Here is an 18,317-nt window from a genome sequence, read left to right on the forward strand (position 1 = left end):
TTTTTTCCTCTCATAAAAACGCTTTATTGGCATACCAGGAACGACCTTTTTATTTTAGTATAGTAGTTGTATGCATCTATAGCTGTAGTTCAGTTGTAAACTATTTGTTACAAGTCACTAGAACTCTAACCTGGGGGATGGATTTAATAAAGAGAGTAACTAGCGGCCCAGCCATGGATTCTCATTGGAACAATCAAAGACCAAACAAGGATAGTCCCACAACAGTGTTCTGTAGACACAGGAACCCGAGACAGACAGAGACAGGATAGCACCCATTCAATAAATTAGGTTCTAACTAGAAAAACACCAAGACAGAGATGACCCAGAGGACGCACATGAGCAAGTGAGCTATTTACAGAGATTCCTTTTTGTCAAAGCGCTGTCCACTTTCCCATCCCACTTCTGTCATTTACTATTATTCTAGCGGGTTCCTGGCTCAGTGGAAAGTATTTACACAACCAATCAGAAGTCACCCCCACACAGGTCCCACGTTCTCTAAAACTTCATGTCAAACGGAAACATCTGAAGGGTGTCTACTCTGTTAGGAGTTGTAAGCATGGTGGTGCCAGGAGTGACATCCACGCTTACGCTTTTCCAAACCCGATTTGAGATTCTTTAGAAAGTCAGGCTGTGACAGCAGTGAGCGATGGAGTCTCATTTGCAACAGGCACAGAGAGCAGACACAGCGATGGTGTGTTTGTCCTGAGGATGTAAATGGTGTGGTTTGCAACTTCAGAGGCCTGGGGTTGTGACTGGGCCCTGTGCCCTCTGGTCATTTTGATTTTTAACATTCAATTCTTAAGGCTTGTTAGGACCACAGCACTAATGAGTAACAATGCTGACATCATTTCTGCCAAGGAAGGGCTCTGCGGTGAGTGACAGCAGAGACCATAGTTAAGATAGTGCGGTGGAAAAGCATTGGTTGGTACTTGTCTGGTGTGATAGCCAGAGTGTGTGGGTTCAGCATCAATCTCAGGGTTTGTCAGTGACACCTTCTTGGACACGTTTCCTTACTTAGAACAACTTGAAGTTATTTGTTGCTTTATTACATAAGAATATAGGTTCCAGGAAGACCGGGTGTTCATGAACACAGCATTCTAGTGTCCTGAACAGGGCCTGGATCATAGTAGTTCTTAATTAAAAACTTGTATTAGTCATATGAATCAAATCATTGAGTCTCCTGGTCTTCCCAGTGCCTAGAGCCTATGTGAAAGGTCCTTACCCTGCCGTGAGCCAGTGTAGCCGACGTATTTGTGCTTCAGGGTGTATTAAGACTTCAGAGTGCACGTCAAGTGCACTCTGCTCAACTCCCAAGGAGTAGCCATGAAGAGCTAACATCGCTTGACAAGAATCAGGGCAACAACATTCTAGGAGCCAAACGGCAAACTCTAAATCTGGCTTCTTTCCCACCTGCTCTCCTAGAACATCTTTGCTTGTCCAAAAGCTCAAGAAAAAAAGTTTCCAGGAGAATTTCTTTTGGCAGTGCCAGGTGGGTAGGTAAGTCACCAAAACATGATCAGAAAAGAATCAAAATTAATTCAACCTACGTTAACACAAAAAAACAAAAAGAAGTGACAACAAAACCCCCCACTAAATTAAAGAAAAACAACACGTGGAAGTGAGAACAAAGGGGAGCGGTGGGCTGCCGAGCTCCTCTGTGCGGTCGAGTTTCTGGGTGAGGAAGGGAGCCTGGGTTCAGTGATGCGGAGAGGCTGATGGGAAAGGGCGGAGCTTTTAAGGGTGAAGATGGTGGCTGAGGACCAGCTCTTCTCATCCTTGTACGACTCTGTTGACTCTGTCCGCTGAGGCTGCTGGCTCAGGGCTGTCCGTCTCAGGGACAGCCAGTGCCTCCACAGCACACCCTTAGGCTATGGAAGCTCGGCTGGAGTAGAAGTCGGGGACCGGAAGCCCGGTGTGGAGCGTGACCTGGGGAATGAGACTATAAGCTATGCAGGGCACCATGCTTACCCTTGCAGGGAACGCCAGTGTGGTTTGTGTGCCCTCAGTTCAATAAAGGCCTGTTCACTTCTCTTGAACATCTATCCTAGAAGACATTGAAGGGTCTTCTAGCAGGATACTAGCTGTGGTAAAAGCCTGGCCACCATAGTGGCCCTCCAAACCCAGGATACACAATACCCACTTTTTAAAAAAGGTTCTGCGGGGGAGGGGGCGGGGAGGGGCTACGTTTCTTATGGCTGAGGTCAAGGTGCTCATCTGCAGGTAGTGAAGCCTTTGGCATACATGCAGTGATCATGGTCAAGTCCATGGACAGAGATCAGATTAGCTTGCCTGTGATTTCCAACTGTATGTGGGTTCCAACCTATCTATCTGTGATTGCAGGAAAGGCTTTATAGTGGGAAGAAATATAGGCACCTGAAAAATATGGCCTCTGAAGAATTAGATTCCAGCTCCTCAGATAGTCCCATCTACTTGCAGGAAGCTGGAAAGCAGGTCCCGCTGGGTTGTAAGCAGTTTCACTACCCCTACTCATAGACAGGAATCAACTTAAAAGAGCTTTTAAGACTGTGGCTGTAGCTAGGGCATGAACTCTACAGCGTTTGACTCTCAGGTCCTATTTTCAGGTTAGTGAGGTTTATATCGGGTAATGAGAGGCCCAAATCAGGATGGCAGTGAAGCCCTGAATTCTAACAGTGGTTGGCAGGGCATCGCCCACATTCCTTGCATGCCATGAATCCCCTCTTTACCATTCTCTGCCCACCCAAAGCTCCTCATGCTATGCCTTCTGTTTTGAAATCGCTACACAGCTTGCTACCTTCCCTCCTTCAGGACTCAGATAAGCAGCAACTATAATAAGACCAGCTGATTGACCACCCCGCTCAAGCCTGTGGCTGTTTATTTAGCATGTTCCCAGCACTGCTGATCCCTTTGCCATACTCTGACCCTCTAACGTACCTTAGAAATCACATGGTTATGATCTGTAACCAGAATATAAGTTTCAGGAAGGTAAGGTTTGTATCTGTTTTTTTTTTTTCTCCCACTGATGGAGAGCAAATATTTACAGTAGAGCCTGGCATGCTTAAGAGCCCTGCAGATGGCTGTTGAATAAAGGGGCGAGAAGGACCCGTTGTTTTGTCTCTATGGGAAACTGCAAGTATCTAACTCGCAGGCGGGGCTACTGCTTCCCAGCCTGTTGCACAATGAAGAGTGAAGGACAAAAAGCAGCTCACACTTCTGATAAGTGACTAAGATTTGCTTTTCCTGGGCATTCCTGGGGCCCGGTAGGAGCCATCTCAGCAGCCAGTCTGTGGAAGTCATTCAGTTCTACTTAAAGAAGAAACTAGAGCAAAGGATAAATAGACAGGGTAGAGAAGGCTTCTGTCTCCCGTGACTAGGCTGTGGCAGGCACATGGGAAGATGTCTGCGGTGTGTCTCACTCTGGGTCTTATATCAGCTTCCCTCACAGAGCTGGGGCTGGGGGGGGGGAGGGATTTTACTGCCCCTGTGCAGACTTTGAAGTAGCAACCTGAGCAAGCCCTTAGTCCTGGGGCCCACAAGCTTACCTGCACATTCCTGTTCAGGCTGACAGCAGGAAAGAACAGGCCCTCCACATTCTCAAACGCTATGGGGCCTTGCTGTTCATTGTTGACAAAAAACGTTAATGTCTTTCTGTTTAAGTCGAGGAGGACCCCGATGGTGGCCCCTTTTGTGATCCCTCCTTCAGTTCTGTGGGAAAAGGGAAAAAGTGGAGTGTTGTCGGCTTGCTTTCATCTTACATTTCTCCCTTGTGGCTTGCTGGACCAGTCTGCATTCTTCCTTTGCTTTTCTTTGGTTCTGAGGGTTGAACTTGGCCCCATGTATAGTAGGTGAGTTTGCCGCTGGCTTTTACCCCAGCCCTCTTTTTCACTTTTTATTTTGAGACAGTGTCTTACCAAATTGTCCAGGCTGGCCTTGAACTCCATGATAGCTCAGGCAAACCTTAAACTTGTAGTCTTCCTGCTTCAACCCCCCAAGAAGATGGTACTATAGGCCTGTCCCACCAGGCCCAGTCAAACCAGAATTTTGACTCTTTACATCCCTCCTTTGGTTAGCTTTTTTAAAAAACACTTTTTTTTTTTTGCTCTAAGCAACACTTTTCACATAAAAACGTAAAGCCTTAGATACACTATATACTACTTATATTTTGTGTATCTGTGCTTTACATAATAAAATATGATTTAGATGTTTTTTGCTCCCCCAAATTCCCACCCCCTGCAGAGACAGCCACCTCTCATGACAGTCTCTTGTTTACTGTGCCTTGCTGAGAGAGAATTGTTATAAATGGACTTTCTGCTACTGAGCTACAGCAGAAGATAATACCAAGACTGAGCCCAAACAGCCTTTTGGCTACCACAGGGCATCAGCTCTGCTCTGCACTTAGCATGTACAGTATGACTCTAACAGCATTTATTACAAAATGACTTAATCAGAAAGTCACAATAAAGAAGTACTTAGGTCAAATCCAGGATATATGATATGTACTGGACTCAGAGCCTTCTGCTTTCCATGAAGTAGTGGAACTCACTCTGGAAAGATGCTAATCTTTCAGCACAATGACTTTGAATGAAGACATTAGATTCTCTCTGTAAAATGACAGCATTGAAGGGGATACCTTCCTGAGACATAATTATACTATAGGGAGTTCAGTGGCTTCCAGAGATCCAAGTGTGAACACCATCTTACAAAGAACTATGTCTTTTGATGCAGCTGATGACTGCAGAGCACCATCAGGGACAGATCTGTCTTCTCTCATCAGTGTGAAAGCTAGCAAAACTGAATCCTATCTCAGCAGAGCACAGGCATTTATAAACATCACTCCTTTCTTCTGCATGCAGAAGACAGACTGGACACCACCACAGGCAGGCTTACAGACTACATCTTGCTATTTACAAGCTTGTTAGCGACAGCACAAGCGACATTCAGTTAGCATGCAAGATGTGTTCGGCTTCTGAAATGTGCGTCTCTGCATCGCCGAGATGGTGGTGATCCTATTTACCCCTGCGCTCCAGAATCAAGAGGCTGATCACAAGTGCACGGGTGATGCTATCAGGTAGCTAGTCACAGAGTCCCCCCGGTGTGAACTGCTGAAGAGACCTGCTATCTGTAGCCACTTGGATTTGGTACCAATATAAAATGCTTTGTGCGCTTACTTCAAGGGATAGCCAATAAAACAGACATGAATGGAGCAGGACAGAGGATGTCCGAGGGCTGGGAAGCTCTAGGAATCTACTGGCTAGCAAAGCATCAGTGGTGACTGACAGGAGAAGCTGAGAGAGTGAGGTCATTATTCTGCCCCTGCTGGGCCTGCTTTTCCTTTGATCTCACTGAACATAACTGGATTTCCCCCCAACCCTGACCCCCAGAGCCACCCAAAGAGAATGTTTCCTGGGGGTGATTAAGACAGACCAGTGTCATGAAAAGACAGCTTTGGCCCATAAACGATGAAATACATTTGAAGAGACTGCAAATAAAAAGAAAGATTATATAGGGCATACTAAGTTAAAATTGTCTATATTTTGGTGATAGAGAACATTACTCAAGGAGGTACTCTATTCCCTTTCTTCAGCAGACTGGCTATTCTAATTCTCACAAGAACAAGTGAGTCCTCATATAAAGCTATCCGGACTGGCATCCCTAACACCAAGTTTCATTAATGGCTTCTAATCTGAGAAGCGGTATTGCGGATAATAACTGTTAGAACAATGGCTTCCATTTCCAGGCACTTCCAACGGGAGACATTTTTTGCAAATCTCATCTCATGTAGTCTTCAGACCTCTCCTGCATGGAAACATATTATGATATGAATTTGGAGAATTGACAAACCAGAATTCAGAAAAAAAAAAAAAAGAAAAAAAAAAGAAGTACCTTGGCCTAAAACATTTTTCTGGTAAGTCCTAGGTCTGGGTTTCCAGATCCTGGGTTGTTTGTCTATAATAGATATGCCCAGGGATTGTCTTTTGTGACCTGGGTGGAATTTAATAATGAAGGGCCAAGCGGAGGGTACACAACTCTATCTCTATACTACATGGAAAGCAGTAGAGTGGACTGAGCTAAGAAATTACTCAGCACAGGACTTCCTACTCAATAAAGACTGTGCATCCCGTTCCCTAATGCTGTTTCTATAATAGGCTATTGAACTAGGCTCCTCCTTTTCAACCCAAGCCACCATGAAGAAGGCTTGGCGTGGGGCTGCAGGGTACCTGTTGGTGTGGGAGTTGTTGTGCATGAACCAGCTCCGGTTATTGTCCACATACATTGCCCAAGCTTTGTCGTCCTTCCCTAACATCATATCCTTCATCACATCGATGCGAGCCACGCCAAATGCTGGATCAGGGTGGTTGTCATAGCGATCTATGGTCAGCTCCCAGTAGTGGACGCCCTTGGAGAAGCCGGTTTTCCCCAGCACCACCCGGTCATCGTAGCTACTGCACGTCACTGTCAAGTTGTCATTGGAGAAGATGATGTCGGAGTGGGCCGAGCCGGGGTCAAAAGCAAACCAAGCCACTGGGAACAACAGAAGGGAGGTGAGTTTTTAGTAAAGCCTTGGGATTGTAGCATGCTTCTGGGCACTGTGGCACACAAGGTCGCGTTCTCATGCTGCCATGCAGGAAGGAAGTATCTGGGGCCAGAGTCACCGTGAGTGAGCAGATGGGGCACGTCCTGGGAGTTGAAACTCTGCACCAGGAACAGACAGAGGACACAGGACCCATTCAGCAGAGGTTACATGGTTCAGACTGCACTTCCAAACCAGCTGATCCGGGACTGAAGTACCATCAAGTCCCTTCACCTGGTGACTGGCAGGATAGTGTGCCAGAGACATAAAGGGTGAGGGATGTGCTAGGGTGCCTGTGTGACCCTGAGGCAGGGAGGCTAGATCTACAATCCTGGATAGAGGAGGGATAAAACACTGTGTGAAATCAGGAAATACGCTTAGGCAGAAGCACGGGAAACTGCCTCTGATGAACCAGGTTTCATGTGCAACGGTGACTTGCATGCAGGGCCGGTTGCTTCCTTTATAACTTATCAAAAAGCGTTAGTCCTAAAGCTGGCGCGTAATATACATGGCAGAAGCAGTTTGGACATTGGGTGTAGAGAAGATGAGGTTCTTACACACACAGCTGTGCCCCAACTTCTGCATATTTTCTACAAAGACTAGTCCTTTGTTCTCACAGAGCCCCGTAGCCACTTCACATGCACCTCTGCTCTGCTTATTGTAAGAGAGTAATGGTGTTCCATACCTGCCAACAGCTTTTTAATGTCAACTGTTGTCATTCCGGTGAAAGGCATGGGGGAGAGAAACAGGGAGCGAGATTGACATTGATAAAAAGCACGTTTCCTTTGATAGACTAATACCAACAAGGGCTCCACTGGGCACGTTACATACACAACAACAGCAGGCCTGCCTTGTGCCTCCACTGACATTTACCACTCAGAAACAGTGGTTTGCAGTGATGCAGAAGAAAAGGGGATGGGGTTGAAGTATAACATAAAAAAAAAAAAAGACAGGCGTTTTTCTAAGAAATTGAAAACGGTTATAATGGAGTTAGAATGACATTTGGAGAATTTTATTGACATGACAAAAGCCACCATTTATTTTGCAAAGGAAATTGAGCATAGCAGTCACACAGGCAGAAGGTAACAATTACAGCAGGTATACTTGCCTAATTGAGAGTAGGATGCAGATTGTGTCTCAAAATTGCAGCCTATAAAAAGATACTACACATCAAGGCTATGAAGTGACAACCGGGTTGATAAAAATTATTTGCATTTGTTTTGAAAGCACCAACCAAATATAGTCCCCAGAGGCCTGATTCATGAAAAAAGACCAAAAAAACCTCCCAAAAACCAAAGCCCCTTTTATCATTTTCTTTGCTCAGTATAAATTGCTTTTGTGCTCTTTCCACACACAAAGGTCATCTTTTTACATATTGATAAAACCTTTGTTCAGTCGACCGTAAATGTTGCGGCTTAAATTTTCTTTGTCTTCCTGGTTCAGTTTTGTATAGTAACCCTTGCAAACTGAGGAGGTCGACTCTTTTAAAGATGAGGACAAATCTGCCCAATAGAAGTGGAAGAAACCACCAGGTAGGAACAACTCTACCCTGTGTCAACCGTTTACCGATGTGCCCTAGGTTTGCTGGGATGAGCCTGAGGCAAACGGTCCGCATATACAGGAGAGTGGAATCCAGTGCACCCACTAAAAGACGCCTCACAGCGATTGACAGCGGCACGACCTGAGTGTTATAAACATGAAGGTATTTCTTTTCCTTCTTAGCTTAGCTTGGCTACAGCAGCTCTTCTCACTTGAAGGATGGGAAGAAGGCTAGTGTAGGGGTGGAATATGGGCTTAGAGCTAGCTATACAGGAATCGCTTCTTGTGGGACCTTTTCTACTCTCATCTTCCCAGCAAACCTGGCTGCCCTACTGAAGAGAAGCCCCATCAAGGCAGAGAAAAGAGATTCAGACTTAAAATGAACTCAGGGGCATGACCTACAGTTCGAAGTGGTGCTGAGGCTGGCCTAGGAGATGTGATTCTTTCGGGGGAGAGAATCATGTTGTTCTGTTCTGTTTCCAAATTAAGTGTTGCCTTTATGAGCTAATTTCTAATACAGTAGAAAGGACAAGGTGCTGACTTGATAGGATTTCACAAGAACTAAGAAAGCAACTTGTTATCAAAGAGGCCCGAGTACACAGATTTCAATATTAGATCCACCTTCTGGCCTGGATCACTTTGTTCTGGGATACATCCGCTTTCTTCTAGCTCATGGTTGATTTTTATGTTTAATTTCTGCCAACTGTCTTTTTGATTTCTCCCTATGAATAGGAGCACAGTAAGTATGGAATAGAAAGCATTTTAAAAACCAAATTTAGTATCCAGGTTTGGAAGCAAATTTGTGGAATCTGAATAGGGCTTTCAAGATTTTTTCAAATGAATCATGCCTTTTGGAGTCTTAAAAAAACCAAAACCAAACCAAACATTCTGAACTCTTTTCCCATTAATTTAAACACAACATTGTACATTTAAAATTCAATGATACAGCTCGATAGAACCAGGCCATTCAATCCACCTGCCAACACCCAGACCCCGCAGTTCATGTCATTTCATTTTATTCTTGAGACAGTGTACATTACAAGGACTGTAACAGTATCTTGGTACATTAGAAACAAGTAAGGCTTCATAACAGAGCATGTGGGAAAGCCAGTGGTGCACAGAAAAACAAGGAGAAACGTAAAACACGAGGAAAAAAAACCCCACCACTTTTCAAGGGAGCTTGAAGTCCCTGCATCCTTTATTGCACTGTCATGCTGTGGCCTTCTTCATTCCGGGATGTGGGATGAACCAAAGGAATAAAATAAAACCCAAAAGAAAGGCTTGGAAACGTGAGATGTGCATCGTGTGTATCCATGATTACAATATAGTCCTGAAGAGATCAAAGGAGGTCTGCATTTTAGGAATTTGAAGATTCCGTTTGCTAGACAAAGCTCACCGCAAAGTAACTTTCCCAGGAATCAACGGTAAGCCCAGTTACATCTTGGCTGTGAGGAACTTTCTGGGGCAACCTGTTTTGACTATAGGTTCGTTCGTTGGCCATAGGTATCACAACTGAACAGTTTCTAATTCAGTGGTCCCTGCCCTTTGCTAGGAAAGTGATCTGCTGTAAGCCTGCAGTTCTGCCAGTACACACACGGCAGGCTTTTGCTTTCCCTGCTCTGTAGGATGGGTTCTGCTATCTGGCATGTTTTGCATTTAGTTTTGTTTTTATTGGTAAAGATCTCTTGAGTCTATGTTTAATCAGACCACTCCAGGCTGGATGCACTGATCCAGTCTCCCAGACACAGCTGGTTTCCTGGATACAGAAAGTTACAAACCTCCACATGACAGCTACAGCCTCTCCTTAGCCAGTACCTGTGCCGTGCTATGCTGCTGCATGTGATGAAGAGCAAGTTTTCCATGGTGGTACCAGCGGATGCAAAAAGAACAGCGTCCCACATCCCATTCCAATACATTCCACACACATGACCACAGCTCTGGGACGGGTTGTTCCACCACGCAAACAAGAATGCCAGGAAGCTCCCTCAGCCAGATGCTCTTCACATTGGAAGCCACAGACACAGATATGGGTCACCCCGTCACCACACACACACACACACACACACACACGAATGGTGAGAACAACACGGGCATTTCAGAGATGCCTCCAAGACACAGAGATGAAGAGAAAGATCTGACAGCTCAGCTCACCCGGTGCATTGAGAGACTGTAAAGAAGAATGCAAACTCAGCTGGTGGGGTGAGGACCGGAAATCAAAGTAGGATCTCCCGGGGAAGCTGGGTTGTAGATTAAGGGTGGAGGAGAAAGGGCTCATCCTACGGAGCGGCAATCTTTCCGAAGGCACTGGAAAGGGGAGGGTCTGTTCTTCTGAGTCTGTGTCTAGATGTAAGATCAATGCAAACCAGAGATCAGAAACCTGCTGGCTGCCCATGCCAGGTTCCCAAAGACCACCTAAGCAAGCATTCACACAAAGCTTCGTCAGCCCCGAGGTACCACCCACAGGGATTAGCAAAACAGTCTGGCTGGGGCTGGAACTCCCAGTGGGTCCAGACCCCAGCCCCAGCCCAGACAACCATTCCAGCACCACTGGCAATCGTTTTATGGTTTGCTATAACTTTTAGTAACGGAAAAGCACGAAGAGGTTTTTCTTTGTTAAGTGAAATATGTTGAGTGAGAGGTACAGGTGCCCTTTACCCACTGATGAGAAAAACCAACATTTCTTTTTATTTCAGCTCTTCCTCAAGTTACCGTGCATTTAACATTGGCTTCTTTAAGGGTTTCTATTTAGGAGATGACTGCGTTTAGAAACCATGGGATAGGTTTGCTTTTTTTTTTTTTCCTCTCTGTTTCTACTAGTACATTTTCCCCATTTCTAGATGGATGAGATTATTTTAATCCTGGGATACCCAAGACTTGATCTTTGAATCAAGGAAGAAATGCAGAGTGCCCTGGGAAGTCAGGAATAAGACCTCTCTTTGCTTCTGAAATATTCTCGTCTCCTGTGAACATGACTTAACTCACCCGAGTTCTCTAATAGTGAACAGAATGTGGGCAGAGGGAAGGTGCACAGGTGTGAAGTGTCTGTTTCTTTTCAGAAGGCCTGCCACGCCAGTGAGGACTTGGTCACCAGCTGGAGCCCTGTAAAGCTCTGTATAGCTCAGTTTAATAGTGAAAATTCAGGAAAGCACAGATGCCAGTTCAGGGTTCAGACTCCGAAGGAAACATTTTCTCATCGAAAAGGCAATGTTGTTTTGGTGATCAGCGGGTGATACTGGGGTTTGTTTCGTCTTGTTAGCAGCTTGTCTTTGTACATAACCCTTTGTGATCCAAATGCTACACTGTGTAGGTTCAAGCCTGTGTGTGTATGTACATGTGTGTCTGTGTTTGAGAATGAGTGTGTGAGTGTGTATGTGTGTCTGCATGTGCTATGTGCTTGTGTGTGTCCATGTGTATGTGTATCTAGAGACCTTATAAGAAGGGCTACCGCAAGTTTTAATACTGCAAGGAAGCATTTTCATTTTTGAATTTACAATATTAATGTTAGCTTTTCAGACTTTAGTCTTATCCCTGAGGGAAGATTTGATTTTTCTGTAAGCCAAATATCAGAGAAAAGGGTATGAGGCTAAAGCTTAATATCCCAAAGAATAATAATATACTGGTTCCTACTTAAACTTTATATAGTTTGGGTGATATGGCATGTATGGTCATTTCTTTGCTCAGATACAATAAATTTAAAAATATCATTATTCTTCACATCTATTTACTTGTGTGTGTGCGCGTGCACACATGTATGGATACTAGGGACTATCCTGCCAGTTCTAGGGACTGAACTCAGATTGTTACAGTTGGTGGGAGGACCCTATATCAGCTGAGCTGTCTCATTGGCCCCCCACATTATTTACTTAAAAGGAAACTAACCTCTTAGCTTAATGGAAAGACTTGAAACGTAACCACAGAGCGTCAGCAGACACAAGCTCTTTTGAGTTTGAGAAGACATTTGCCACTGTATTTATGTCAGAAAACTATTTTCAATTCACAAGAGTTTGCTTCAAAAGGACTCTCTCAACAGATGGAACAATCAAGGCATTATATAGCAGATACATCATGCCTTAAAAATTAAGGAAAGGTGATGTTTGGGATACATTGAATCTCCAAACAGTGATCTGAACACCCATAGAAGGATGGGCTCTAAAATCTGAGGGTCAGATCAAAGCCTATCTGAGGAGCACTCGCCCTTTCTATTTTTAGGTGAGGCTGAGTATAGCCGTGAATATTCCTGGGATTAATAATTGGGCAGTGATACAGGTTTTCTTCCCCCCTAGTTTTATGTGGATTGATTGATTGCCTACCCATAAGCCATTTTTTTTTAAACTCTTGAACTCGCCCTCTACCCTTCCATCTCTGTGTCTGACCTGTGACCTTTTATGCCCAACCAGATGGGATCTCACCCCATTTCTTCCCAAGCAAAATGAAGCAAAACAAACCGTACAAAATCAAACCTACCTTGCTATGAGAACTTTCCAAACAAATTAGGGGAGGGAGAAAAGACAATTTCCACCCAATTCCAATCAGACTAACAGGCGATCCTCCCTCCAGGGCTCTCCCAGGGGCCCTCGGTGTGTTTGGTCAGTTGTCTACAGGACATTTAGACTGTTTATCATGATTTTACACTGTAGTAGTCTTGATGCTTAGATACTTAGACATGTCTGAGGCGGAGCCATCGAGCTCCCTCTGAAGTCCCTTGGAGGACGAGTCTCCAGCCAGCACCTTGTGTTTGGAGTTATTGATTTTATGGCATGGGTATAACTTATTTTGGGTTCCTCTCACCAGGTACTACCGGAGGGCCAACTGAAACAGACCACTAGTCCTGCAAGCATTTGATGTCAGTCATCAAACCCCATTAAGTTGTTCCAACTCTGAGCTAGATAGATATTCATAACCACGTTGTAGCATATGGATTGTCTTTCTGGTCATGCTCCTCTGGACAAGTTCATGTTGGGACTGAGAACAGTATCATCATCTCCTGGCTTAGCCAAAGCATCTTTAATTCACATCAAACACAAATACAATGACCACAGTGTGCGTTCTGTGTTTATACTGTGGGATGTAGGAAGGAAGCAGAGCCCACTTCCTCACCTTCTCTCTCAGACACAACGATTGATCTCAACTATTGGCCATCAGAGAAGGCTCCTCGGCTGTTAACTATCACCAAGGCAAGGAAGAGTGAGGCTTTTGGTTGTGATTTCTGGGACACAGGATAGGAAGCTAATGTTTGTGGTAATGATTGCCATCTTTATCTGACAACCACTAGAGAAAGGCAGGGAGCATCCTAGGACATTGCTACTGCCTCATCATGGGCACCTGTTGTCCTGCCTGGCTGAACTTGATGGAATAAGAGCAGTTTAGTGGGAAAGACCAGCAGAAAGCTGTCCACATGGTGGCAGGCAGAGATTGCACTCACTTGGGGAGGCAGTGTATGTGCGTGTTTCTGTGTGTGCATGTGCACAGGCCGGAGGACAACTACAGATATTCCTCAGGCACCCAGGCACTATTGACCTTGCATTTTGAAACAAGGTCTTTCATTAACTTGGAGTTTGCTGTCCATTAGGCTACTCTAGCCGGCCCGAGAGAGTTCTACTTGTCTTGCCTCTCTCCCCAGTGCTAGTATTTCATGCACTGTCACCAAGCTTTTTTTTTTTTTCCTTTCCTCTTTAAACTTGGGTTCAGGATCGAATCAGGTACTTATAGGGTAAGCACTTTACTGACTGAGTCATCTCCTTAGTCCTACTCATATTGGTAAGTCCAGGATGAGAACTGCATTCCAACGCAAATGTGTCCCTCGCACTGTCCATCAGCTGTCAGGACTGATGGTTTCCTCTTGTTCTTCCCTGCGCTTCTTTCCCTTCTCATTGGGTTCTAGATTGGAGACTCAGCTGATGGTAGGGGGCTCTGCTCTAAGGAAACAATTAAGATCTACCAAACCAAAGATCTACTGGGGACCACATAAGCTCTTCTCTGACTCCTGGGATCGAGAAGGAAGGATCCTGGTGCTATGCCCTATTTGTATTTATCTCTTTTATTTTTTTCATTGTTTGACACTTACTGAACAAATATCATGTGCTAGGGAGTGCACATGAGAATCATGAAGCCGGCAGGGGAACTGACTATAAGAAAATAATCAAGAGAAAATGTGTCAACTATTATTAATAAGTTTTATACTTCTGGGGACGGTGTTTTTATTCTAACATGAACAGAGTATTAAAGATTTTTTATTATTTGAAAACTTAAGCATTAAGTATTAGATGATGTAGAATAATTTGTACAGGTAAATTATTCCATCTTTAAAAAGTGTTTGTGTGTATTGTTGTATATAACATGTGAAAATGCCCACAGAGGCTAGAAAAGGGCATTTGGACCCCATGAAACCAGAGTTACAGGTCATTGTGAGCAGCCTAAAATGGGTTCTCAGAACTGAACTAGGGTCCTCTGCAAGGGCAGCAAGTGCTTTTAAGCACTGGGCCACCTCTCCAGCCTGATACATTGCAAGCTTTAATGTGCTATTTTGGGGACTCAAAGGGAAAGAGTGAAGCTTCTTATGCAACACAGCTCACTAATTCATCTTCCTCTGAGTCCTGGGTGCCTTCCTGTATGGCAGGCACAGCTTTGAAACCGAGCAGCCATTGGGCCATAGTCTATGGAGGAGAAGTGTGTTTTCAGAGCACACCAAACAAGAGCTGCCACAGAGGGCTGCAGGAGCCTCAGAAGGCTGAGCTCTGCTGCAGTGCAAGCCAGCTGTGGAATGTTCTCCGCTCCTCAGAAAGATTTAAAAACAGACAAGGAGGAACATGGAGAAGAAGGCTGTTTGCTCAAACGACCAAGCAGGCAGGTGAAGTCACAATTATTTATGTCCAGCAAGGGATGTGTGTAATTTATAACAAAAGGTGGCATCTTATGTGTTCTTAAGAGTGGCGGTAATTGCTGTCAAGGGCTAAGAAACAAATCTGTTTTGAAAATGCCCTTTAAAAAGAATGAATCCAGGAGCTGTCCTGAAATCCTGAGGGTGGCTGCATATTTCCTTGCCCGATCTTCCATTCTAAATTAAAAGAACTTCATGGAATTATTTGTGAGCAACTCACATCAGGAGACCTGGTAGTTCTTACACTTGAGATATACACACTCCCGAAGGACCAAAGAGCCCATTTCTCTAGATCAACATAGAGGCCTGTAGTTCCAACTCAGCCTCATGAAAATTTTTAGAAAATTTCTTGAGATGCCACATGTCAAAATTAAAGGGATGAAATACTTTTCTCTTCTGGGCTCTGAGATTCATCCTTATCTTTCTCTCTTCCTATGTGGTAAAGTTTACCCAAGTTTTGTCAAGTACAATTTACCTACCTTGAGGATTTTGTCCTATGAAATGAATGTTCTAATTAAGTCAGTTTTTGGAAAGGCTGGAATTTTCTGAGCCAGGCAAAACAAAGTAGATGCATGGAAAAACATATTCACAGGACACCTGGTTTTCCATAGATGATAGTTTCCCAAATATTTAATTTAGTGCTGAATATTTAGTATTGTAGGCATAACGTTTAAACCCACCAAGACCTTGGAGGGGGCACATGGGACTGGCATCCGACCTGCACCCAGTATATAGTAACAGTGCTTCCAGCCAGACTGAAGACAAAGGCCACAGAAGCACTAATTGTAGGAATGTCAGAGTTCTGTGGTTTTACATATAAAATAACTGAAGCCTAGAAAGGCAAGAACACATCTAAGCCACATGCTCAGCTGTGGCCAGACTGGAGACAGAGAGGTAAGATCAGCTTCTGGTGGACAAAATGGGGGATGACAAAGCTGGGTTTTGCTTTGTTTTGTTTTTGTTTTTGCTTGTGTTATGTCTTAGAAGTGTACAAACAGGCAAAGTTCATGCCACGGGTCGTAGGGTGTCTTCTAATGATGTGTAAGAGGTCATCTAGGATTAAGGGGATGATCTAGCACCAACCACAGACTGCACTGAGGATGAACCTTTTATTCTCTCAGTAGGGTTGTTCACTGGACAGCCGTGCTTAGGAACCGAAAGGCAAATGTGCCACTATCCCCTGGGGTGCTGGCCACAGGAATAGGTGACTGTGGTGTCCCTTGACACTGTTCACCTGTGGGGCCTCTTCCTTACAACTTCCACAGGATGGGGGAATCTCAGTACACTAGGATTTTAAAAAGAAGTCTTAGGCTCACCTAAATTATATTTATAAAGGGATTCTAGACATGGTACCTGAGGCCATTTGGTGTTCAGATGGATGGAGGCAGATTCTGCTTAGTCCACTCAGTATTTCAGAGTGCTTTCCTTTGCTGTGTGGGAGAAGAAGCTACTACCATGACAAGGATGGCACGAGGCTGACCGTCTGCTCAGGTGGGCTCTGTGGGGAAGGCTATGTGGACATTTAAGCCGGGAGCCTTGGGAATCTTTTCCTTGGTGCTCAGGGCCCACAGTTGTCAGAAGTGCTGCAAAGACTGTACAGCCTTGGGCACAACATGGCTCTCTCACACTCCTTGTTTCTTCCTCTCTACTTTCCTTCCTAAGATGAAATCTGGAGGGCTGGGAAGCTCCCATTAATCAATAGTTTTGTAATGGTTTCAGTCCACATTGGCTTCAAGCCCCAGACCTCATCTGTAGGAGCTTTTGAGGATCTCACAGATCTCTGACCTTCTTTCTCTTTGTCAGGCAGTGACTGTCACCTCCTGCCTAGAACATCCCTAGTGACACCTGGGGAGAAGGTGCTCCTTAGGCCAGGAGTTCTTAACCTGCAGGTTGTGACTCCTTTGGGGGCTTGAACAAACCTTTCCCAGGGATGGCATATCAGATTTCCTGCCTATCAAGTATTTACATTATGATTCATAACAGTAGCAAAATTATAGTTACGAAGTAGCAATGAAACAATTTCGTGGTTGTGGTCACCACAACATAAAGATTCTGCTTAGACTACTCACTATTTCAGGGTGCTTTCCTTTGCTGTGTGGGAGAAGAAGCTACTACCATGACAAGGATGGCACGAGGCTGACTGTCTGCTCAAAATCCCCCATTTTGTCCACCAGGGGTCACAGCATTAGGGAGGTGGAGAACCACTGCTCTAGGCTAAGGACTTGCGTGGGATGGGAACTGGAGGATAAACAGAGCTACCTGGCTGCAGGGTTTAGAGATGCTGAAAATGAAGCCACTTCTCCATCTTCTTAAGAGGCTCTACTCTTTTTTGACAAAAGTCACCTGTGACTCTGGAAGCATCAGCGTCCCGTTTCTGGCTAGTGGAGCGGACAAGGCAACGTGAAAAGCAGCTTCACGTCGGAAGGATGCATTTCCACGCCAGGCAGACTCAGGGTCGACTTCCTTCTCTTTCCAGAGGCAAAGGCAAGCATCAGCACCATAGTGTGCTGTATACCATCGCGTCTGAGAGAACTGGGCTCTGAAGCGTTACTTCCCCTCTCAGAGCTTAGTTGCCTTAACTGGGGTAGGATAACTGCTTCCTCACATGGTGCAGCAGCGGGATTAGCGGTTCATCCAAAAATACCCACAACTGAATCCCCAGAAACCTCTGAATGGGTTACCCTTCAGAGGGAAAAGGACTTTGCAGCTATTCCGTTAAGATTCTTGATATGTGGAGACTATCTTGGGCTGTCCACGTGGGCGCAAAGTTATCACAAGGGATCTTACATAAGGAAGGCAGAGTCAGAAGGAGGCTAGAAGATGCTATACTGCTAGATCTTAAGATAGAGGAAAACGCCTTGAGCCAAGAAAGCCAGGTGGGTGCTGGAAGCTGGAAGCTGGAAATTACAAGAAAATAGATGCTTTTCTAGACTGTCCTAAAGGAACCCAGTCCTGCTGGCGCCCCACTGCTAGCCCAGTAGAATTCTGATCTCAAGACATGTGAGGGGCTCATGTATGATGGTTTACACCATTACTCGGATGGCTACTTGTTACAGCAGTAGAAGACGTGTTAGCACTAACAGTACCATTAGGTGCATGAGAACTATTGCTTCAGCAAAGTAGGGTACATTTGTGCGCATGCGTGCGTGAGCACATGAGCATGCGTGGGATCTAGACATCAGTGACAGGCACAGAGATGTAGTGTAGACTGTAGAGGGGGTGCCGTGGGGGTGGGCAATTGTTTTAATGTATGAATTTATAGTAAAAAGCAACAAATGTGTGTGTGTGTGTGTGTGCATGTGGGAACTTGTATGCACAAGTATGTGGAGGCCAGAGATGAGCATGTCATTT

The 18,317-nt window shown here is 44.9% G+C and overlaps 1 protein-coding gene across 8 annotated transcripts in view; it reads right to left on the minus strand.

The window, feature by feature from the left end:
- Positions 1 to 18,317, minus strand: part of Trim9 (tripartite motif containing 9) — a 103,621-nt gene continuing 85,304 nt past the window's right edge. For 2 of the 8 annotated variants that reach the window (XM_021178920.1, XM_021178919.1), the window contains exons 9-14: positions 10,241 to 10,429; positions 7,659 to 7,700; positions 7,236 to 7,259; positions 6,252 to 6,501; positions 3,522 to 3,684; positions 1 to 1,926 (exon numbers count right to left, since the gene is read on the minus strand). In XM_021178920.1, the coding sequence (XP_021034579.1) occupies positions 1,864 to 1,926; positions 3,522 to 3,684; positions 6,252 to 6,501; positions 7,236 to 7,259; positions 7,659 to 7,700; positions 10,241 to 10,429 (731 nt within the window). In that variant the 3' untranslated portion in view covers positions 1 to 1,863. Of the gene's footprint in view, positions 1,927 to 3,521; positions 3,685 to 6,197; positions 6,502 to 7,235; positions 7,260 to 7,658; positions 7,701 to 10,240; positions 10,430 to 18,317 lie in introns of all 8 variants that reach the window. The other 6 variants (XM_029484818.1, XM_029484817.1, XM_021178918.1 and 3 more) reach the window with 5 other exon arrangements.

This window comes from Mus caroli, chromosome 12 (genome assembly GCF_900094665.2).
Source record: "Mus caroli chromosome 12, CAROLI_EIJ_v1.1, whole genome shotgun sequence".
NCBI lineage: Eukaryota > Metazoa > Chordata > Mammalia > Rodentia > Muridae > Mus > Mus caroli.